At 36.9% G+C, this 26,028-nt stretch overlaps 1 protein-coding gene across 6 annotated transcripts in view; it reads left to right on the top strand.

Moving 5' to 3' along the window:
* Nucleotides 1-26,028, top strand: part of LOC126457500 (clavesin-2-like) — a 132,644-nt gene that overhangs the window by 82,591 nt on the left and 24,025 nt on the right. For all 6 annotated transcript variants that reach the window (XM_050093810.1, XM_050093814.1, XM_050093811.1 and 3 more), the window contains one exon: nt 3,793-3,950. In XM_050093810.1, coding sequence (XP_049949767.1) covers nt 3,833-3,950 — 118 coding nt within the window. In that variant the 5' untranslated portion in view covers nt 3,793-3,832. The remainder of the gene's footprint in view (nt 1-3,792; nt 3,951-26,028) is intronic.

The raw sequence follows: 26,028 nt of genomic DNA, 5'->3' as shown, positions 1-26,028 counted from the left end.
ACACGCATAAGCTTGCTCTCAACTGGTCAAACAAATCTAATGCAAGTAGTTGTCACATCACGCTCATCGGAGGTAATTTGCTGTTATGAAGCATTACATAGTCTTCCTAAAGCTGTTGACACATTTTGCTGTTAGCAGACGCTTGTTTGAGCACTGTAGTTTGTTGCTGTATATGGCACATTTCCTTGGCAACTTAGTTTTATTTTCGTTCTCTCTCTCTCTCTCTCTCTCTCTCTCTCTCTCTCTCTCTCTCTCTCTCTCTCTCTCTCTCTCTCTCTTGTTCATGTTTTATTGCTGCAATTATTATTCTGCAGTAGCAAGATACAGTAATATACTTTGTTGGAGTATTGTTTCTTAGCAGTCAATGTTACAAAAATGTAACAGAAAACTAAAACAATAAAAAATTCCTGGAATTCTAAAATCCCGGGTCTTTCCCAGTTTTCTCCAAGATTAAAAAAATTCCCAGGTTTTTCCCAAATCTCCCAGTTGTCCCGGGTCATATACACCCTGCACCAGCAATACCTCCACTTCAACAGCTGCCACCCTTTCCACACCAAGAAGTCCCTTCCATACACCCTAGCCCCCTGTGGTCATCACATCTGCAGTGATGAACAGTCCCTCTTGAAATACACTGAGCCTTCACAGACCATAATTATCCTTCCAACCTTGAACAAAAACAAATCTCCCATGCCTTATCTTTCCAATCTCCCACCAACTCCCAAAGCCCCACAGTCAAGCCACAGAGAAGCATTCCCCTTGTTACTCAGTAGCAGCCAGGACTGGAGCAACTGAACGACATTCTCCACCAGGGTTTCAACTACCTCTCACCATGGCCTGAAATGAGAAATGTCCTGCACACTATCTTTCCCACCGCTCCCACAGCGGTATTCTGCTGTCCACTGTACTTACACAATATAGTCGTCCATCCCTACACAACCCCTGCTCCCAACCCCTTACCTCATGGCTCATACATCTGTAATAGCTTGAGATCCAAGACCTGTCCCATATATCCTCCAACCATCACCTGCTCCAGTCCGGTCACAAACATTACCTATCCCATCAAAGGCAGGGCTACCTGTGAAACTAGTCATATGATCAACAAGCTAAGCTGCAACCACTGTGCTGCATTGTATGTGGGCATGACAACCAACAAGCTGTCTGCCCACATGAATGGCCACCAACAAACTGTGGCCAAGAAACGGGTGGACCATCCTGTTGCTGAGCACACTGCCACACATGAATCCTTCATTTCAATGACTGCTTAACAGCCTGTGCCATATGGATCCTTCCCACCAACACCAGCTATTCTGAATTGCACAAGTGGGGACTTTCCCTGCAATATACTCTATGTTCCAGCAACCTGCCTGACCTCAACCTTCACTTTTCCTCACCCATCCAGCTCCTTCCCCGTTCCCATTACAGCACTACACAGCCCTCAATCCACCATCACACTCAGTGTGTTTACTTCTCTCCTTTTCCGTTAACCCCCCACCTCTTTCCTTCCCTCAATCTAACCTGCAGCACTTCATTGTCTGTCATCCCTAACCTACTATTCCTCCCCTTCCCCACCCCAGCCTCCTCCTTACTCCCACTTCCATCACACACTAGTGCTGCTGCTCGCAGTGTGGCCTCAGTTGCCTGAGACTGCAGTCATGTGTGTGAGTTGCCTTTGTGTGTGTGTGTGGCTGAAAGCTTTATTTGTGACAGTTCTTTTGTTCTGCCTCTCTGCAACTCAGCATCATCGCTATATGATGAGAAGCAACTTTCCTTTTCATAATGTTGAACTTGATGTACCTCTTGATCATTACAGCTTAGACTTATGTTTTCCTGCACTTTATGAGCCCCCCCCCCCCCCCCCCCAAAAAAAAAAAAAAAAAAAAAAAGTACTGGGTTTTTTAAAATTCAAAGTCTGTCCATTCCAAGTGAACCATTTATAGAGATTATTGAACACAAATTTGGCAGATGTTGCAATGTCACTATCAGATGTTTTTTCAACTAAAAGAGATGTATCATCTGCAAAGAGAGTAAATTTGGTAGTAGCTTTCGTACAAAGTGGAAGGTCATTAGTAAAAATAAGAAGGAGTGAGAGGCCAGCACAGAACCTTGCGGCACTCCTGCGCTTACTGTTCCCCAACCAGGTGAGGTTATTGTGCCATCTTCCGATTAAGCGATACCCTCTGGTTTCTGTCAGTTAGGTATGATTAAAGGCACATTCCCCTTGTGCTACTTAATCCATAATAGACAGCTTTTGAAAGGAGCATTTCATGGTTCACACAGTTGAAGACCTTAGTTAAATCACAAAATGTTCCAACTGGAGCTATCTATTGTTCAGTGCTTCTAAAACATTATTCATAAGTGAAAATATAGAGTCATCAGTTGACAAATCCTTACTTAAATAGTGGTTTCACATCTGCATACTTTTTTTCTGTCTGGGATGATTCATTCATAAAGAGATTCATTAAATATATGGCAAAGTATTACACAGATGACATTATGAGGATGTTTAAATAGCTTAGAGGAAATATTATCAAAGCCAGATGACTTTTTGGTTTTCTTTTTAGTGATGATCCTTTTCACCTCACTGACAGTAAATGGGGCTATATGCATTTGACTTATTTTTCACAATCCAGACTCTTTCAGGAGGTCCATAACCACATTTCTTGGAAGCTGATAGAAAGTATTCATTAAGGACACTTGCAGCTGCATCAGTTTTTTTAATCAAACTACCACAATGTCTTATTTCTATGTAGGAAACACTATCATCATTTTTCCCCAGCTCCCTTTTGATAGTACTCTAGATGGTTTTTATTTTACTGTATGAGTTGTCTATTTCAGATTTAATATGTAATGTTTTACAGCACTTTATAACTCTTTTCAGTATTGTAGAATATGATCTATAATGTTCTTTTACAGCAGGCTCATCAGAACATCTTTGTGATGTATATAATACTCATTTTGTCTTGAATTAAATTTTTATTTCTTTTGTAATCCAGGGTTTCATTTTGCAGGCCTGGAGATTTATTTTTACAGTTTTTTTTTGTGAAATACTGCTTCAAAAAGGAACGTGAATTCATCTGCAAATAGGTTGGATTTAACATTAACATTTCTTTCTTTATTTACTGGGCTCCAGTCAAAATTGACATTTCTGTTTGTAGCAGCTGTTTATTTCATTTTATTTAGTGGTGTAAAAAAAATAAGTCCTGAATTTTTTGTGATTTTTTACAGAATGCTTTGAAGCAACCCAAGTTCTCATTTTATACTATCATCCTTAAAACTAGGTTATTGTTACTGCATAATTATGTGTCAAATCCCTTATTTTATAATGGCTGTAAGAAAACATTATTTTTGTAATCATAATTGCAAAAGCAGCAATCTACAATCAGTATTTAATAAAAATAAAAGAGAAGTCTTGATAGCATAAACACATTTATTTAAAAATGGTGACTGATTACAATCTGTTTTAGATCATCATCAGAACATACTCCAAAGGTGGCAGGCAAAAACAGTGTCATGGGACAGAAATCATAGATACAAGACATGGTTGTTAACTGTTCATCCTTATCTTATACATATGGTTCCTGGTCTGTGACTGTCTCTAGTTGTCACCTTTGTAGTATGGTCTGATGATGGACTAAACCAGATTGAAAACAGTCACCATTTTTAAATAAATGTGTTTACGCAATCAAGACTGTTTGTTAATTTTTATTAAATGTAACAAAACATTTGTCATCATTTTATGATAACTTACATAGATGTTTTTAACATACAACTAACATCAGTCATTTATGGTAGTGTATGAACTTACGTAAAGGACTGGAAACATTGGCTGGATATGTCCACTTCTCATGAATCATTAGATCAGTGTTGGAAGCAGCGTGCACAGCATGAGGTGTTGGAAGATCCAACAAAGGTTGAAGACAATATATTTGCCTTGAGAACACTTGTTCAAGGTATGATATATTTTACTTTTGAGACATGATTTTTCACATAATGTATGTATAAATTATTTGAATAATTAGATTTAGAATTATTAGAATATTTATTATCTGGTGTTCAATATATTTTGATACAATTGGCCCTATCAAAATGTAAGATACATTTAATAGTACAACTTTATGAATAAAATATATAAGTTTGTATAAGTAGGGGACAATGGAGATAACTAGTATATTATTAACCCATAGCCTATATGTATGTTACTGAAAGACTTGTTTATAGGTATATCAATGTTTAACTATAATGAAGTATTAATTACATGGATTTACATATTAGTCACATATATTTACATACTGGGTGCATACATTTACAGTTTACCATTACTTATGGCTACATGAAGCAATCTAGGAAACCAGGATACTTATGTATATGTATATAAAGTAAGAATTCTGCTTCTAATAGCTAAAGAGAGGCCTATTAAAAGTGGTGACATTAATAAATTATACACAAAACTCAAAAAAGTCTATAAAATTGAAATTAAGCACATTATAGCTAAATTTTGAAATAAAAAAAAATAGTTGTAAGTAAGTGTGGAATGCCTTCAAAGGGAAGGAAACCAAAATAAAAAGATAATAACATTCCTACAGATGTTAAGTGAATACTTTATAAACTTTACAGACTGTCATCATTCAAGCTGCAACAACAGCTTGGATGCTGAGATACTTCTGTTCCAATAATAAATACAGTTATGTTCTCATGGTTTAAAACTATTCCCTAACAATATTAAAAAAGCAGTTAGCAAGCTTGGCAATTCTAAAACAGAGAACTATTATGGAAATAGTAATTGTATCATAAAGAGGATAGCAAAAAAATTGAAATATCATTACATTACTTATACAATAGAATTGTGGCAGATGTGTTCTCCCTGAAACTTTTAAATTCACAGGAACACTTCCAGCCTTTAAGAAAAGAGACACACACTTCCCTAGTAACTATATACCAACCGCAATTGTTAAAACTGCATCAAAAATAATCGAAAGCTGTATACACAAACAAATATATGACTATTTTGAAAATAACAATATACTGAATGTATATATAAAATACATATCAAATATGATTTTATATCAAATATGTGAACAGTAAAAGCCATAGGAAATCTGCATAAAGTAAAGGAAAGATAATAACTCATTTTTATCAAAGTGATTTGTGGCACATGTACATTAATAATGGTTCACTATATTAACAACTAGCTCTCAAGTTCTAACTCAACTTTGGCAAAAAAGTACACACATTCTCACACAGATACACAAATGCACACTACCATGACACAATCTGTTAGATATTGTACTTGATGGTGCTGAAAAGAGACAAACTACACATTCTACACTTATAGACTTGAACAAAGCCTTTGACTCAATGTCACACAAGACTGTAATAATAAAATCAACACACTGTGGCGTAAGAGATGAGTCATTAAGGTTATTTAAAACCTGTCCATCTGGGCAGACTGCAACCAACAAATGCAAATAATCAGACATCACAGTTTTTGAAAATAAGTCTTGGAATGCCACATGTGTTGCTTCTTGGACCTTTTCTCTTCACTGCTTATATCAATGATTTCTCAAGTGACATGCCATTTGAGAATATACTCTATGCTGATGACATCACACTAACAACAACAGGTGAAAACGCAATGTGTTCAAAATTACAACAGAGAAATAATAATAAAAATTACTGATCACTGGAGGCTGTCCAGCTGTCCACTAACAAAACAAAGATAGAATAACTTCATTTCAGTCTCTGGACAGCAAAGTCTGAAGGTAATAATGTCAAATTACTTGGACCTGTGGTCAATAAAAGATTCTTTTGAGGTGGACAAATTACTTAAGAAGTGAACTATCAAGAATACTATTTCTGTTACATACATCAAGATAAAAAGTCAGAAAAAATCTGCTACTGTAGTCACATTACACATTATTTCATTCATACCTACAATATGGAATACTGTTATGGGATCATGCATCACAGCTGGCTTACATTTTCTGATCACAGGAGAAAGTAAATGCACATATTCTAGGTTTAACCCCTTCCTACCCTCAGGAGACTTGTAGATGTCACTTCAGATCTCTTAAGATATTGACAGTCATTTGCAATTTTCTAATTTATGCCATAAAAATTTAAATCAACTTAAGCAGAGAAATAATGTTCATTTGCACAACACGATTACTAGCACACAAGCTTGAAATTCTTCAACAAGTTAATGGAAACAGCCCACTTGACTCTTTTACCCAAGTTTAAAAAAGTTTCAGATACTTGGATAAAAGAGCATGAATCCTGCACAGTTGATGATAGCATACGTAAGTCATAATTTACATCCTGTTATTGTATGCAGTACGATATCATTAGAGAAAAGTTAAGGGTAATATAGGGGGATTCAGATAATGAAAGGGGGCTTGGTGGGAATATTTTTAAGTTAAGTGATATTCCCTATTAAGTGATATTCTCTATTACTTCTACTGCCTTCACATTTTGGAAATGAATCTCACATTTATCAAATGGTAAGAAAGTATGCAGAATTTATGGTGACTCACTATTGGTCTAGGTTTTAATATATGTACCCTAACAATGGCTACTGATTGAAGGACCTAGAGTAATTGACATACTGCTTTATTTTATTTTGCACAGGAAATTTACTTACAGGAGTTGAAATGTAGAAGACACTTCCATTGACAATTTCTTTGTAGGCTCAGTTACCATCACACTTTATTGATACAAAAATAATATCAGATTTTTCATTTGGCCATGGTGTTCAAACTTACTTGACAAAATATTGTAACCAATTAGCTTTACATTTAAAAAAATACTGTCTAAAAAAATAAAACCAACTCAGTCACAGTGTTAAAGAAAAATAACTGGAAGGACACTTGGAAGTAACTTGCAAATTAGAAAATGTAGATACAATTTTAATTCTTTCTTGAACATATTCTGTAGCAGCTGGATGCTGTTTCTTTCTACAACAAACATGGGTAGCTACTTGGAACAGATCATTTGTGGTACTTAAGTATCTAATATGAGTAAAAGAGGCCACCACGTGCTTCTGAGGGTTTATTGAACTCTAGAATTCAAACTCAAATACCACAAGCACTGTGAATTCCCCCAGTCTGTTATTAAAAAGATGAAACAAATGTACATCACACAAGAAAGAGAAGCATTCCAAGAATAAAACAGAATGAATCTGAAATGTTAGTAAGTGTGAAACAAAAGAGAAAATCAAATGTAGGGATGACTAAAACAGAGATTCAAAACAACTGATGTTCTAAAAATGGTCATAAATAATTTTTGTTGCAAAAATGGTCACATCATTGGCCATTAAATTTAATGTTTACTGTTGCACAGAGTCAGCAAACATTGTATCCTACAATAAATAGCTAAATCTAAAGAAATACAGGATGAATGTTCTGGCAAAATGTAAATAATTTAGCAGTACAACAGCAGCAGGCATACACAGAGGAAAATAAAACTTTGCTAGCTGTTGGAAATGGGTAGCTAACAGCTCAGTGGGAGGCAGCATGTGTGCTAGCTAGGAATGGAGGAGGTTAGGTGTCGCATGAGCACAGGCTTAGCATGTGATACATGGATACCAGAGATGGTGAGGTATGGTGCACAATGAAGACGAGTATGAGTGGGTAAGAGGACATAGCGAGACAAATTTACCAAGAGCAGGCATTGTCTACAGGGAGAGCGACTATTAAAACTAAGTTGTGAAACACAGCCACAAGTCACAGTTAGTATCTTTTATTGATCAGTTTTGCTCTTCAAACGCACATGAGCATCATCAGAATATACTCTGTAAAAGATACAAATTACGATAATATGGAAAACTAATATTGCAATTACATAAAGTACGTATTCTGATTCCAGTGTGGTGACTTCTGTTTAAAGTTGGCTGATAGCATTAAAGATTGCCTTTAGAGTTGGCTGACAGCTGTAAACATTAATTTGGCTGTACTATAGTACTTAAAAATTATATTTTGGTTGCTTATCTACAGCACTTCATAAGATAACTGGGAGAACCCATGTAGATTAAATTCATTTTGTTCATTTAATAAATTTTGAGGGTTTTCTTTTTTCCACAAAAATTTCCCATTCTGCCAAAACATTTAACAGCAGAGCTTTATCTGCAGTACAGATAATTTTCTTACTGTCTTGTATCTCACCTAATGTATGTTAAGTTGTTCTCAAATGTTCATCGAATGCTGTAGGATTTGAATTTAAATTGCATTGTTGCTTATAATGTGTTTCAAATGCTATTCAAATTTGGCCAATGTACATGATCTGACAATTTTGGCACTTCATTTTATATACTCCTGAATTACCATATTTGTCCATATGAACATTCTCCTTGTGTATTAGTGTGTATCTAAGGGAGTTGCTAGTTCAAAACTCCACTTTCACTTTCTGTTTGGGAAACATCTCATGAAATGGTGTATTATAGGACCTTTGTACGTCAGTGAAATATGCCTATATCTAAAATAATGTACTATAAATTTATCAAACAAACAAAACGAATTTAATGTACATGGTTTCTTCCAGTTATTTGATGAAGTGCTGTAGATAAGCAACCAAAATATAATACCTGCCATATCATCCTAAAAGAAATATTTTTAAAAATTGTAATTTTGAATGCATTTATGTATAAACATTTTTAATATGTATTTTTATAATGTATTTTGAAATATTTTTTAATTTTTACTGGCATAATTGTATTTTTAAGTATAAGCAGATATGTACAGATCTGATATGTCTATACACTTGTCCATAAAACAAGCAATTAATGTAACTTTCATTTTCTGTAGTTGAAAATTATCTTTGGGTAGACTAGGACCTATACAATGTAAGTTACAGGTACTATTGTTTAACTTTCAATAAGTTTCATTAATAGGTTGCAGGCAAACATCCACATACTGGTACAATACTTTACTGTTGAACATCTATGAGCAGTAAAAACCTAACCACACAGCTCTTGCCACTTAATACAGTACATATTGAACACACACTGTCCTTGTTTTAACACACAGCATAATTGTGTTACATTTATTTCACAGTTAGCCCACTTAAAATAGTACGTATTGAACACACACTGTCCTTGTTTTAACACACGACACAATTGTGTTACATTTATTTCACAGTTAAGTTCATGCATTGTTGTTGTTGTTCTAATCAACACAGATTTAAATTACAATGAAATGAATAGCATACACCCATTGATATAAGTCAACGGGGACAGTTGAAAATGTGTGCCCCGACCGGGAGTCAAACCCGGGATCTCCTGCTAACATGGCAGATGCTCTGTCCAACTGAGCGACTGAGGACACAGAGGATAGTGCGACTGCAAGGACTTATCTCTGGCACACCTCCCGTGAGACCCACATTCCCAACTTAGTATCCTGCACTATATTCACAGTGCCCCTGCTCAGCTGGATAAAGTGTCGGCCATGTAAGCAGGAGATTCTGGGTTCGAGTCCCGGTTGGGGCACACATTTTCAACTGTCCCCGTTGACTTATATCAATGCCTGTATGCACCTAGGGGTATTCATTTCATTGTAATTTCATTCTAATGAGCTGCATGATCACTGATGATAACTGTTCTTTCGGACATGTCCGAAAGAACAGATACCATCGTCATATATACAACACAGGTTTCTTGTCAGAAACTCGGCCATCGACTGACTGTCTCTGAACCAAACATCGGCCCTTGTATATCACCACAATAATAGAGATTGAAACTACACATTGTTCAATGTTTAATTTACAGAAATTGCAATTAAAACTTAATTGCTTCAATTAACTGCATACATCAAAAAATAGTGTCTTTTTAACAGTTTCTTCTACTACAAGGGTTAAGGCGTATTATTTCTTTAAATCATGAAATTAACAGATATAGATACGCAAACAATTCTTTTGACAAAACTGGTAATTACTTTGGAATTAAGGGCTAGCTTTGCTAACATGTTTTTGAATAGAGCCAAATGAATACTTTAAAGAATGCTATTAGTTGTTACTTCGAATGTTTATAATTAATACTGAATTTATATTTGTTTATAAGTCAACAATAGCATTTAAGTTACGAAACAATTACTGATTTCACCCTATAACAAAAGATACTAACTAGGAATAGTCAAAATAAATTAGAAAATCAATTATATACATAAAACTAAGCACTTAATTAGATCTGGCATTATATTCTTTAAAACTGAGGACCAGCCTTTCTCTTTTATGAAAATGCAGATTACACTAACTTATGTTAATGGTAATTAGTTAAAAGAGAAAAAACAAATTTAAGTAGGCAGGTGGCAAAAGAAGAGGGGAAGTAAAAATATCCCAGCTTGCTTTGTCACATCACCCTCTCATTGGATTAACCAGATAGATATTGCAAATAGCTAACTGGGCAATTCATTGAGTACAAATGGGCCCAGAAATTGGGTTTAATGATCTACACACAAAAAATTACACAAGAAATCTTATCTTTTTTATTTATTTATTTATTTATTTGTCCATATAAATCTCTTTTTAAGTACATATATTGTACACAGGATATTGGACAGAAAACATTTTTTGGCTATTGGGTTTTCAAATATCAAACATAAATTTTATAAATTTTTATGACAGATTGGATCTATACAGTTAATAATTACAAATTTTTGAAATACTGTATATTTATAACTTATTTCTACAATTAAAGATACAAATTACATTTTTTCTTGCATTAGATACTGTGAGACTGAATAGTAACAGTTTTTCAGAAGGTAGGATGTCACAGACTTTTTAAAGCTTTGTAGTTCAGTAAGAGATTTTATATGTCTTGGTAATCTGTTGTAAAGTTTTGTTCCTGCATGATATACACCTTTTTGGCATAATGTGGTGTTACAATGATTGACATGTATGTCACTGTCTGACCTGGTACTGTAATCATGGACACTTTTGTTTTGAGGAAAAAGGTTTTCTTTTCTCAGTATGCTTTTTTTGACATGCGTGGCTATTTCCAGTATATAAATGCAGGGAAGGGGTAGGATCTTTAGATCTTTAAAGAAAGGTTTGCATGATTTTCTGCTGCTCACTTGTTTCATTATTCTTATAATTGCCTGTTGTTTCCTGAAAACTGTTATGGCCTGATGTACATTTCCCCAGAAAATGATACCGTACTTCAGTATTGAATGTACACGAGCAAAGTATACAGCCCTAACTGTTTCTGCACTAGTACTGTTGCAGAGAATTCTTACCACATAGCTCATTTTTGCTAGTTTTGAATTTGTGGCTGTGATATGAGTGTTCCATTTAAGATTTTCCTGGATATGAATCCCAAGAAATTTAGTTTCATTGACAGAACTAATGTTTTGGTTATCTATACATATTACAGGTTGTGCCGGATTTTTATTTTGATCAGTGTGGAAATTCATTAGTACAGTTTTTTGGGGATTAACTATTAGCCTGTTTCTGGTAAACCATTCAGACACTCCTTTTGTAATATCTTTTGCAGATGCAGTAAGATTTTCTTCATTATTCCCTTCAATCAATAGACTGGTGTCATCTGCAAACAGTACTGGTTCAGAATCTCTAACGTGTGATGGGAAATCGTTAATGTAGACCAAAAAAACAAAGGGACCTAAAATGGAGCCCTGTGGAACACCATGAGTTAGTCCACATGGTTTTGAAACGTGTACCTGGAGTTCATTTCCTTCTGTGTACTTAATTTCAGTTACCTGAGAACGATATTCCAAATATGATTTGATCCACTGATTTGGCACACCTCTTACACCATACCATTCGAGCTTCCTCAGGAGTATAGAATGATCAATCACATCAAAAGCTTTTGTTAGGTCCAAGAATAAACCTGAGATATTTCTGTGGTTGTCCACTGCATTTACGACATGGTTTATCAGATTGAAAGTGGCAGTTTCAATTGATCTCTGTGGTCTGAAGCCATGTTGACATCCAGAAATAATATTATTCTTGTTGAAGAATGTAATTAGTTTTGAAAGGAACACTTTTTCAATAATTTTCGAAAACCCTGACAATAGAGACACAGGCCTATAGTTACCCATACATTGATGATCACCTTTTTTATATAGGGGTATTACTTTTGCCATTTTCAGTTGCTGAGGGAAGACACCACATGATAAGGATGAATTGCATATGTCCAATAAAGGTGAAAGTATTTGTCTTGCTGTTATTTTTATAATATAATCTGGAATATCATCAATACCAGTTGAGTACGTACTCTTCAGTGAATTAATGGTATTTAGGAGCTCTGTTGGGCTTACTGGACTGAGGAACATGGATATCTTATTTATTTCAATAGATGAAAGTTCTTTCCATGTTGTCTTAGGTGGATTTCCAAATTTTTCCTTCACTAATTTCCCAGCAACAGTTGCATAGTAAGAATTGAAACTATTTGCAACTTCCCTAGGGTCAGTGACATTCTTGCCATCATGTGATATCACAATATTTTTGTGAGTTGTCTTCTTCCCAGTAAGATCCTGCACAGCTTTCCACATGGACTTAGTTTTATTGGATGACTTCATAATATATTTGTCATTTTCCTTAATTTTTGCCTCCTTTATGATGCGTTTCAAAACTAGCTTGTATTTTTTGAAATAATTAATAAATTCTGGACTGCTGTTAGTTTTTGACTGCAGAAAAAGTTCCCGCTTCCTTTTACAAGATACTCTGATGCCTGATGTAATCCAGTTTCTGAATCTATCTGTGCTCTTGGAAATAACTTTCCTTTGTGGAAAAGCTATGTCAAAGTTATGCTTGAAAATGTTCAAAAAATGTTCCATCTTTTCGTTAGTATTAGAGGTATCGTATACTTCTCTCCAAGATTGTTCACTGATTAGGTACTGGAAGCATTCAATATTTTTCCCACTATAAATCCTTTTATGGATAACATTTTCTATACTGGTCGAAATGTGATTTACAGGTATGGTCAGTAATTGTGAAAGGTGGTCACTATAGCCGGTATCAAAGTTTTCTGATGTACACTTGTCCATGTTTACACATACCTGATCAAGGAGAGTGACACTAGTTTTAGTTACATGTGTTGGAGAGCTAACAGTAAGACAAAGATTGTAGGCTTTTATAATATTTAAAAACGTTTCCCTGTGAGGGCTATAGCTCAGAAAGTCAATATTAAAATCACCACATAGTACCACTATTTTCCCAGTTGTCTTAAGTTTGCCTAAAGCAAGGTCCAATTTTTTGAAAAAAAACTTATGTTGCTAACAGGAGATCTATACACACATAAAATAATAGTATTTTCAGACATTAACTCTACAGCTGAGATTTCAAAGTCTTTTTCACAACCAAGTTTGCAGACAGATGTTATACTCTTATAATCTACATTTTCTTTTACATATATACAAGTTCCCCCATGTTTTGATTCCATTCTACAAAAGCAGTTTGCAAGGTTAAAATGTAATATTTTTAAGTACTGAAAATACTCATTTTGTAACCAATGCTCACAAAAACATAACACTGAAACATCTTTCCATTCACTATTGAGGAGTATATTTATTTCATCAACTTTGTTTGTTAATGACTGTACATTCTGGTGTACAATCTTCAGTCTATATTTGCAATTTAATTCTGCATCACATTTATTTGTGATACAGTCTACTTCCCTAAAAAATGCCTTTCACCCTTTTTATAAGACATTGCATCTTTCTTTATGACCCATTTGTCCAAAGTACTTTGGACTGCTTCTATATTAGGCCTATTGTGATTCCAATTTGCTAGACGACAGATTTCTTCAACCAAAAATTGTTTCCCAATGTGATTTAAGTGAAGGCCATGGCTGGTGTGCATGGACCTGTCTAACGTGCTTACATTTATTAAGTTCACGTACAGAAACTTTTTGCATACAGTATCTATCTCTTTGTTTACTCTTTCTATTAACTTATTTACACATGACCAAGGAGGGAGGTCGTATCTGTGTGGTTGATTTACAACAGCTACATTTGTGTTGCCTAATTTGGGTAGCACACTTTCAAGAACAGTGATGAGTTCACTACCTTTATCTCTGGCAACATCATTCGCACCTGCAAAAATTACGACACAGTCTTTTGGGTTAAGGTTTTCACACGATTTTACCACTGTTTTTGTCACTTCTGCAATGCCTGCTCCTGGTTTGACAAAGGCTTGGACACTTGCGTTAGTTTGTGTATCTGCTACCTTTTCTGCTATCTGACGTCCATGATTATCGGCAAAAATCAACACTTTTCGTTCTTTTTTGCACACTTGAGGCCAGTCGACTGATTTTTTAATCACATTTCTTTGTTTAGGATGCGACATGCGCGAAAAATTTACAGTGCACGGCTGTTGTTGTTTGTAATTATTATCTGGACTCATATGTTCCTGATTGACATTGTTTGTGGAATCACGTTTGTCATTATAACTATTTGATGCACTTACTTTATTATTTCCAAGTTTTGTACTGGTTTCCACAGTAGTTCTTCCTTTGATTACATCACTCGTAGCCGATATTTCTTCCAGATACAGACCATGCTCTGTTTGTTGAGTTTTACAGCCAAGATGTTGCAGCTGTTTCTCCAATAAGGCTACAGTCCTTTTAAGTTCACTGATTTCACTGTTTTTTGCAGTTAAAACGAGACGAAAATCATCGCAATGTTTACATGTTGATGTCACTGAATTTGCATTTGCTACGGTTTTTTCACTAGATTTTGATCTTGTAATGATTTCGTTTGCGTTTTTTGCTTTAACTTCGCAGCAGTAACATTTTCCAGGTCGAACAACGATACTTTTTTTGCACTGAATACATAAAGACTCATTCTTTTTTACGTTTTTCGCGGAACTCGATTTTCGTGAACCTTTTTTCACCGTCATGATTACTGGTATATTTTTTCAGATTTATACATATATGAACTGGCCATATGAAAATCCCCATACAAAATATTTACATACAGTGTATTGTACGATGGCACAAAATATTCACAAGTTATACAGTTATTAAAAATTAGGCATCTTCATCATAAGTGATGTCCTTTTTGTTTAAACAAGGATCCCATTCTAAGATACATATCACTTTATACAAGTCCTGTCTTGCTAAACAAAATAAATCCTCATGGGTTGCAAAAAGTTAAATTACACTGCACATTGCAATTCACTTTTTAGACAATAAATTTCACTTGTTCAATGTTAAGCATTTTTCACAAGCACTTTCAGACTTTTAATGAGCTTTAACACACTTTCTGACCAAGTTGTCCACACCTTCAACAGGTCCAAGTGGCAGTTAGTAAGGAAATGCACTGTTATCAGTTCCCTTGGAGGTGGTTCTCCTCCGCCACAGTACATGAAAAATTGAGACAAAATACCCTACTTTAGTACAGCTACTTTTCCTTCTAACGAAGTATAATAAAAAAATGTTTCTCACTGAAAATGATAGTCATTATTTCATAAATAAATACCTTATATAGTTCTCATAACATGACAATAATTAGCACTAAAATTGACTATAGTATGAAAGGTGGGTACCAGAAAAAATTTGAAAATCAAGTACACATTACACCACAAAACATTAATCTGAGTCATAACTCTGTCTGAAACTGGTTAAACTTGAAAGAGTTTTGTTTCCTTCCCACTTGCAAAATAGCAAAAAGACAAGATGTGAAGTAGCATAGATTTACTAATTGTTACGTTATAAAAAAATTTGTCATCTTCACGTAACTTACTTACTTCTCAAATCAAAATTAAGGGGATGGAAGTTGTACCAAATCATTGCCCCACTTCTCTACTCAACTCTGAGCACTACTCTAATTCAACCAGAAAATTAAATCCTCACAAAACTACAAAATGTTACCAAGTAGTTGACCTGTCCAAATATTCACATCAGTCTAGCACGACAGCTATCAGTTGATCAACAAAATTACTGTTCTTCATTCCAGTATTACCAACACAAATAGAAGTTTTCAGATAACCTATAGATCCAATGAAGCAGCATTATATGTCTTGTACCTCACTAAAATATTGCTCTTTTTGTTAAGCTCTCATTTCCCAGCTGCAGTGTCATGGATTGTACAGTATAATAGTGCTAAATGTTGCCTAGATCAAAAATAGATCATCAATATAGTTACACCACATTTGTTTGTATACGGTTATCTTTGTCATTAATCATGTCTGTCAGCTCCATAAATTTCTTACCTCATTAACTAGTTGAGTGCATTCTCAAAAAATATCCCTACTGCAGAGACAGGCTACCTAACCATAAAGACACTAACATTATCCATTATTTTATTATTTCATTATCTAATAAATAAACACCTGCTCTGCTTATCCAATGCAAAATTGATACTACTGAAAAACACTCCACAGTAGCAGATCCTTATGCTAAGGCAAACGTAACTCTCATTACCAATCAGACAAAATTATCACTTAGAAAAACTACTATTTACTGTATTTCATCAAATTGGTTGAGATTCTAGCCTGAAGGATGATATATACACACATCTTGCTTATTCTTTCCATACACATTACTCCAGGCAACTATGTTTAAATTTGTAATTCCTTAATGTTAGAAAAGGCTGTACCATGACACAGATAGACAGTTATCTCACATATACTGATTGCACCAAGCACAAACACTTCTACTATACCACAATTAATATCAAGACCTAATATTCAAAATGGTTCTTACTGCATATTGTCTCTGCTGCTATATCAAATTCTACTAATTGCACACGTGAGCTGATTACATCAGATGTTAATTATAGTTTTTAGATAACCTACACCATGTCTGCCACACATGCTGACACCTTTTATTTTCTGTTTACCTCGCTCCCTTGATAGAAATTCTTTAACCCTAGTACCAATTTACTTTCTTTCATCCTCTTATGATTCCCTTACTTTGTAACTAACAACACACACACACACACACACACACACACACACACACACACACTCAACCACATACACACGCACACACACACTTGAAAGTAGAAGATAGAATGTTTCTGATTCACTTATAAACTACAGCTAGGATAGGAGTAGAGAGATAAGCATTATCGCCACATAATGAATCCAACACAGAATGTTGAACCCCCTACTTGCTTGTAGGTCTTACTTTTGGTTCAATGCACTTATAGTAAGTTCCTCCTCTCCTTTTATGGAATAAACATTGCTACCCACACCATCATTTAACATCTCACTAAAGTTAGAAATTACACTTATCTTGTTGTTGTTGTTGTTGTGGTCTTCAGCCCTGAGACTGGTTTGATGCAGCTCTCCATGCTACTTTATCCTGTGCGAGCTGCTTCATCTCCCAGTACGTACTGCAACCTACATCCTTCTGAATCTGCTTAGTGTATTCATCCCTTGGTCTCCCTCTATGATTATTACCCTCCACGCTGCCCTCCAATACTAAAGTGGTTATCCCTTGATGCCTCAGAACATTTCCTACCAACCGATCCCTTCTTCTAGTCAAGTTGTGCCACAAACTTCTCTTCTCCCCAATTCTATTCAATACCTCCTCATTAGTTATGTGATCCATCCATCTAATCTTCAGCATTCTTCTGTAGCACCACATTTCTAAAGCTTCTATTCTCTTCTTGTCCAAACTATTTATCGTCCATGTTTTGCTTTCATACATGGCTCCACTCCATACAAATACTTTCAGAAACGACTTCCTGACACTTAAATCTATGCTCGATGTTAACAGATTTCTCTTCTTCAGAAACGCTTTCCTTGCCATTGCCAGCCTACATTTTATATCCTCTCTACTTCGACCATCATCAGTTATTTTGCTCCCCAAATAGCAAAACTCCTTTACTACTTTAAGTGCCTCATTTCCTAATCTAATTCCCTCAGCATCAACCGACTGAATTCAACTACATTCCATTATCCTCGTTTTGCCTTTGTTGATGTTCATCTTATATCCTCCTTTCAAGACACTGTCCATTCCGTTCAACTGCTCTTCTAAGTCCGTTGCTGTCTCTGACAGAATTACAATATTATCGGCAAACCTCAAAGTTTTTATTTCTTCTCCATGGATTTTAATACCTACTCCGAATTTTTCTTTTGTTTCCTTTACTGCTTGCTCAATATACAGATTGAATAACATCAGGGAGAGGCTACAACCCTGTCTTACTCCGTTCCCAACCACTGCTTCCCTTTTATGCCCCTCGACTCTTATAACTGCCATCTGCTTTCTGTATAAATTGTAAATAGCCTTTCGCTCCCTGTATTTTACCCCTGCCACCTTCAGAATTTGAAAGAGAGTATTCCAGTCAACATTGTCAAAAGCTTTCTCCAAGTCTACAAATGCTAGAAATGTATGTTTGCCTTCCTTAATCTATTTCCTAAGATAAGTTGTAGGGTCAGTATTGCCTCACATGTTCCAACATTTCTACAGAATCCAAACTGATTTTCCTCGAGGTTGGCTTCTACCAGTTTTTCCATTCGCCTGTAAAGAATTCGTGTTAGTATTTTGCAGCCATGACTTATTAAACTGATAGTTCGGTAATTTTCACATCTGTCAACACCTGCTTTCTTTGGGATTGGAATTATTATATTCTTCTTGAAGTCTGAGGGTATTTCGCCTGTCTCATAGATCTTGCTCACCAGATGGTAGAATTTTGTCAGGACTGGCTCTCCCAAGCCCGTCAGTAGTTCCAATGGAAGGTTGTCTACTCCCGGGGCCTTCTTTTGACTCAGGTCTTTCAGTGCTCTGTCAAACTCTTCTTCTCCCATTTCAGCTTCATCTACATCCTCTTCCATTTCCATAATATTGTCTTCAAGTACATCGCCCTTGGATATACCCTCTATATACTCCTGCCACATTTGTGCTTTCCCTTCTTTGCTTAGAACTGGGTTTCCATCTGAGCTCTTGATATTCATACAAGTGGTTCTCTTTTCTCCAATGGTCTCTTTAATTTTCCTGTAGGTAGTATCTATCTTACCCCTAGTGAGATAAGCCTCTACATCCTTACATTTGTCCTCTAGCAATCCCTGCTTAACCATTTTGCACTTCCTGTCGATCTCATTTTTGAGACGTTTGTATCCTTTTTGCCTGCTTCATTTACTGCATTTTTATATTTTCTCCTGTCATCAATTAAATTCAATATATCTTCTCTTACCCAGGGATTTCTACTAGCCCTCGTATTTTTACCTACTTGATCCTCTGCTGCCTTCACTACTTCATCCCTCAAAGCTACCCATTCTTCATCTACTGTATTTCTTTACCCCAATCCTGTCAATTGTTCCCTTAAGCTCTCCCTGAAACTCTGTACAACCTCTGGTTTAGTCAGGTCCCATCTGCTTAAATTCACACCTTTTTGCAGTTTCTTCAGTTTTAATCTACAGTTCATAACCAATAGATTGTGGTCAGAGTCCACATCTGCCCCTGGAAATGTCTTACAATTTAAAACCTGGTTCCTAAATCTCTGTCTTACCATTATACAGGGTGTTACAAAAAGGTACAGCCAAACTTTCAGGAAACATTCCTCACCCACAAAGAAAGAAAAATGTTATGTGGACATGTGTCCGGAAACGCTTACTTTCCATGTTAGAGCTCATTTTATTACTTCTCTTCAAATCACATTAATCATGGAATGGAAACACACAGCAACAGAACATACCAGCGTGACTTCAAACACTTTGTTACAGGAAATGTTCAAAATGTCCTCCGTTAGTGAGGATACATGCATCCACCCTCCGTCGCATGGAATCCCTGATGAGCTGATGCAACCCTGGAGAATGGCATATTGTATCAAAGCCGTCCACAATACGAGCACGAAGAGTCTCTACATTTGGTACCGGGGTTGCGTAGACAAGAGCTTTCAAATGCCCCCATAAATGAAAGTCAAGAGGGTTGAGGTCAGGAGAGCGTGGAGGCCATGGAATTGGTCCGCCTCTACCAATCCATCGGTCACCGAATCTGTTGTTGAGAAGCGTACGAACACTTCGACTGAAATGTGCAGGAGCTCCTTCGCGCATGAACCACATGTTGTGTCGTACTTGTAAAGGCACATGTTCTAGCAGCACAGGTAGAGTATCCCGTATGAAATCATGATAACATGCTCCATTGAGTGTAGGTGGAAGAACATGGGACCCAATCAAGACATCACCAACAATGTGTGCCAAACATTCACAGAAAATCTGTGTTGATGACGTGATTGCACAATTGCGTGCGGATTCTCGTCAGCCCACACATGTTGATCGTGAAAATTTACAATTTGATCACGTAGAAATGAAGCCTCATCCATAAAGAGAACATTTGCACTGAAATGAGGATTGACACATTGTTGGATGAACCATTCGCAGAAGTGTACCCGTGGAGGCCAATCAGCTGCTGATAGTGCCTGCACACGCTGTACATGGTACGGAAACAACTGGTTCTCCCGTAGCACTCTCCATACAGTGACGTGGTCAACGTTACCTTGTACAGCAGCAACTTCTCTGACGCTGACATTAGGGTTATCGACAACTGCACAAAGAATTGCCTCGTCCATTGCAGGTGTCCTCGTCGTTCTAGGTCTTCCCCAGTCACGAGTCATAGGCTGGAATGTTCCGTGCTCCCTAAGACGACGATCAATTGCTTCGAACGTCTTCGTGTCGGGACACCTTCGTTCTGGATACAAACGTACCGCGCCACAGCTATTGCCCCGTGCTAATCCATACATCAAATGGGCATCTGCCAACTCCGCATTTGTAAACATTGCACTGACTGCAAAACCACGTTCGTGATGAACACTAACCTGTTGATGCTGCGTACTGATGTGCTTGATGCTAGTACTGTAGAGCAACGGGTCGCATGTCAACACAAGCACCGAAGTCAACATTACCTTCCTTCAATTGGGCCAACTGGCGGTGAATCGAGGAAGAACAGTACATACTGACGAAACTAAAAAGAGCTCTAACATGGAAATTAAGCATTTCCGGATACATGACCACATAACATCTTTTCTTTATTTGTCTGTGAGGAATGTTTCCTGAAAGTTTGACCATACCTTTTTTTAACACCCTGTATAATCTATCTGATACCTTCTAGCATCTCCAGGATTCTTCCATGTATACAACCTTCTTTTATGATTCTTGTACCAAGTGTTAGCTATGATTAAGTTATGCTCTGTGCAAAATTCTACCAGATGGCTTCCTCTTTCATTTCTTACCCCCAATCCATATTCACCTACTCTGTTTCCTTCTCTCCCTTTTCCTACTCTCAAATTCCAGTCACCCATGACTATTAAATTTTCAACTCCCTTCACTACCTGAATAATTTCTTTTATCTCATCATACATTTCATCAATTTCTTCATCATCTGCAGAGCTAGTTGGCATATAAACTTGTACTACTGTAGCAGACATGGGCTTCATGTCTATCTTGGCCACAATAATGCATTCACTATGCTGTTTGTAGTAGTTTACCCACACTCCTACTTTTTTATTCATTATTAAACCTACTCCTGCATTACCCCTATTTGATTTTGTATTTATAACCCTGTATTCACCTGACTGAAAGTCTTGTTCCTCCTGCCACCAAACTTCACTGATTCCTACTATATCTAACTTTAACCTACCCATTTCTCTTTTTAAATTTTCTAACCTACCTGCCCGATTAAGGGATCTGACATTCCACACTCCGATCCGTAGGACGCCAGTTTTCTTTCTCCTGATAACGATGTCCTCTTGAGTAGTCCGCACCCGGAGATCCGAATGGGGGACTATTTTACCTCCAGAATATTTTACCCAAGAGGACGCCATCATCATTTAACCATACAGTAAAGCTGCATGGCGTCGGGAAAAATTACGGCTGTAGTTTCCCCTTGCTTTCAGCCGTTTGCAGTACCAGCACAGCAAGGCCATTTTGTTTAGTGTTACAAGGCCAGATCAGTCAATCATCCAGACTGTTGCCCCTGCAACTACTGTAAAGGCTGCTGCTCCTCTTCAGGAACCACACATTTGTCTGGCCTCTCAACAGATACCCCTCCATTGTGGTTGCACCTTCGGTATGGCCATCTGTATCACTGAGACACACAAGCCTCCCCACCAACGGCAAGGTCCATGGTTCATAGGGGGGACACTTGTCTCACTACTATCATTTACATTACTCTTACCTGTGATTACAGTACATTTTTATACAAGTGGCTCTTTATCACCACCTGCTCTAGTGGGAGCCAAAACTGGAGCATTATCTAGTTTAAATGGTTTGATCCAGAATTAAAATCATCTCCTGCATTTCTGTTATTTGAATTTCTCCTACCATTTCTGTACCCATTCTGGCTATCCTCCACTGAACTGAATTTCTACTGTAATTAGTCCTGTTCATCCTATTTTCCTGAAATTCTCTCCCTGATTGACTGTTGTCATCCAAATTCCTCCTACAATCTTCCACTGAGGGCTTCACTCTCTCCAGTTTATCAACATAATTCAAGAAATCACTAATATTACCCCCATGGGCAGGTACAAGCAGTTCTCTAACTTTCTGAGGCAACTTAGTTTCTAAGCCCATAATTATTAATTCACTACTTAGCTCTTTGTCTAAATATTTCAGTTTGTTTATCCAAAGCTGACAGAAACCTTTCACAGTACCCTTCCTAGAGTCAATCTCTCTCCTCCCCAAAATTCACTCAAAATTCTCTGCTGCTTCTCTTTGGTCCAATATTCATCTAAAAATGCTTTCTCAAAACTATGCCACAAAGTACAACTATCAGCTACCTGAGGTGCCCATCCAGAAGCAGACCTGTACTGTAGTTCTGATAAGATTTCTTATATAATTTTTTGTGTGTAGGTCATTAAACCCAATTTCTGAGCCCATTTGTGCTCAATGAATTGCCCAGTTAGCTATTTGCAATATCTATCTGGTCAATCCAATGAGAGGGTGATGTGACAAAGCAAGCTGGGATATTTTTACTTCCCCTCTTCTTTTGCCACCTGCCTACTTAAATTCGTCTTTTCTCTTTTTACCATTGCTGTGTGGTGTTGTGGTTTCAAAGATGGATCTCATGATGGACGTCGGTAGTGAAGCTGCGCATCATGCAGCCCACTGCACACAGTTTTGAGTTGTAACATGACATCCTGTGGCTGCATGAAAAGCATTATTCAACATGGTGGCATTGCTGTCAGGGTTTCTCCGAGCCATAATCCGTAGGTAGTGGTCATCCACTGCAGTAGTAGCCCTTGGGCAACCTGAGTGAGGCACGTCATCAACAGTTCCTGTCTCTCTGTATCTCCTCTATGTCCAAACAGTCGCTTTGGTTCACGCTGAGATGCCTGGACTCTTCCCTTGTTGAGAGCCCTTCCTGGCACAAAGTAACAATGTGCACACATTCAAACTACAGTATTGACTGTCTAGGAATGGTTGAACTACAGACAACACGAGCCATGTACCTCCTTCCTGGTGGAATGACTGGAACTGATCTGCTGTCAGACTCCCTCCATCTAATAGGCGCTGCTCATGCATGGTTGTTTACATCTTTGGTTGGGTTTAGTGTCTCTGAACAGTCAAAGGGACTGTGTCTGTGATACAATATCCACAGTCAATGTCTCTCTTCAGGAGTTCTGGGAACCAGGGTGATGCAAAACTTTTTTTGATGTGTGTTATAAACTGTAACTCTTATCGTGCAGTCAGATAGTCTATGCATTGGCTACAATTGCTAATTACTAAAATACACAGAAATAGATAATAAAAGATAAAGGAATAATTTAATAACAATAGTCCTATTCTAAGGTTTGTAATTGTTGCAGACAGCAGAGAAATATGTTGGGTAAATTTTGTTCAAGAAAGGACATCTGAAATACATGGAAGTGGTCCTACAATATTCAGTTAAAATACAGACAGAAAATACCCTCACCAAATGCAGTAAAGTTACATAAGTAATGATACAAGAATGGAAGCAATGTCCCCAAATTAAGTAGTCATCAAAGCCTCGCAGAAGCTAAGTCCATTTTGTGATCAGAATACATGAAAGATTCATCTGCTCAAAACAGTCCAAGGTTCAATATGATGATCCACAAATTACATATATGATATCAAGAATAGTAATCCATGCTCTGTCTATTCTCAGTTATGTAAATCAAGTGGTTGAAGTTAGAGACCTATTCTGGAACACATTCAGACCTCTCAGAGAATGTAGTCCCTTCAGAACCTGAGATATTCACCACCAAGAACCAATCACCTATATGGCTGAATCAGTTACTTCAGGTAGGTCTGCCTTCTTCAAGATCTTGACATGATGTCCAGAATTGCTCCAATGAGCACTTCACTTGAATAGTTCCAGTCTCCACTTTACTCCAGCAGTGTTATCTCACTGCCCAACTCTCATTGGCTGAAGGCCATCCCCACCAAAAACATGTGATCCTCAAGCTCTACAGACGTGATTTGATTAATTAGACTACTTTCCCACACTGAACTAATGCATTACTACAACACTTAAACAAAGGAAAAGTTATAAACATTTAGCCATACTCAGAGCATTCCCCACAATCATAAATAAAGGTTTTCCATTAATAAATAAGACAGAATTCTTGCACAGGTGTGCTCATGATAAATGGCAACAAATTGTTGTTAAATATTGTTTAAGCAATTATTTATGCCTGCTTGACAGAAGCATCTTTTGGCACTTTTTAATGGTGGTGTCCTCTAAAACATGTGACTGACCACTTTTAAATTAGCATACTTTTGTAATAACACTTGAAATCAACATTTAAATAAAGTTACTGGCAAAATAGTAAACTGTTCATTAAATACAAACACAAGTATGCCAAAATCTGAGGTATTCATGCTGAATTCATTTGCTGTGTAAATGTGGAGAAGACAATGTTTTGACAAACATCTGAATAATGTAAAAGAGAGAAAAGATGTCATAAATCAATAAATAAAACAGATACAGATTATATAGATTTAAGAGATGATAGCTATAGTGCAGTGCTATCATCTGAGACACTGTTTGCTGAAATCACATGAAGCAATTAAAAGTTGTCAGTACACAGGTTCATTGTGTAAATGTTTAAATTCACTGTGAGATATTGAAGTCTGTTGTTTTAAAGATACTGAAATGTTGTTATGTCATTGTATGTGTCTTATTTTTCTGAGATCACAGATGTATTCAAATTCACTTTAAGGTGTAACTATGACTTATTATCAAAGTTCAGAGATCTGAAACTTAACTATCTTTAAGATTGTCTGACAGTCCACCATTTCCTGGAGCATTGTCTATTGTACAGAGGGCGTGCTGTGGCAACTGTCCAACTTACCATTGTTCAGATTTACCCATTTCCTTTGACACTGCTCATCTTTGCATGTGGCTGACCAGAAACTGTCAGCAAGCCAGGCTGTCCGTGGCGCACCCTGAACCCTAGGCCTGCCAGCTGTGCAACAAATTCATCTTTCCTCATACCAGTACTAGGCAGCTAATTAGCTCATCTAAATATATGTAATGTTATGATGATCACTAACAGTATGTGCCATAGATTACATCTCATGGACAGACCACTGGTTCGCAACATACCTTTATGCTACCAAGTTCAATAATATTAAGGCTGTGGCACAGGAACTGTTAAATGCAGGTACTGTACACCCCTCTGATAGCACCTCGTTGTCCCCTATTCACTTGTTGCCAAAAAAGACTGTTCTTTCCACCTCTGCAGGGACTTCCACAAACTGAACACTTGTACATCTTTGGACAATTACCCTATTCCCCACATTCAGGACGTTGCCAAGCAGCTTCACAGCATGCAAGTCTTCAGCATGACTGACTGCTGCAAAGGATACCATCAGATTCTGACTTTTAAGAATGACATTCCAAAATCAGTGATCACTACCCCTTTGGACTGTTCAAATGCTGCTTCATGCCATATGATCTAAAAAATGCTGCACAAACTTGGCAGCATTTTGTTGACTCTATACTGTTTTTGCTTTGCATACCTCAATGACATCCTTATCTTTTCTCCCTCCATTGAGGAACATAAATGTCTTCTTCAACAGGTCCTACAAGCCGTTTCTGACCATGGCGTGGAAATTGACCACAAAATCACAACTTCGATGCTCTCACATCCCATTTCTTGGTAATTCTGCATTCTG

Source organism: Schistocerca serialis, chromosome 2 (assembly GCF_023864345.2).
Source record: "Schistocerca serialis cubense isolate TAMUIC-IGC-003099 chromosome 2, iqSchSeri2.2, whole genome shotgun sequence".
In the NCBI taxonomy this organism is placed as follows: domain Eukaryota; kingdom Metazoa; phylum Arthropoda; class Insecta; order Orthoptera; family Acrididae; genus Schistocerca; species Schistocerca serialis.
This window is presented reverse-complemented; position numbering and strand designations above follow the sequence as displayed.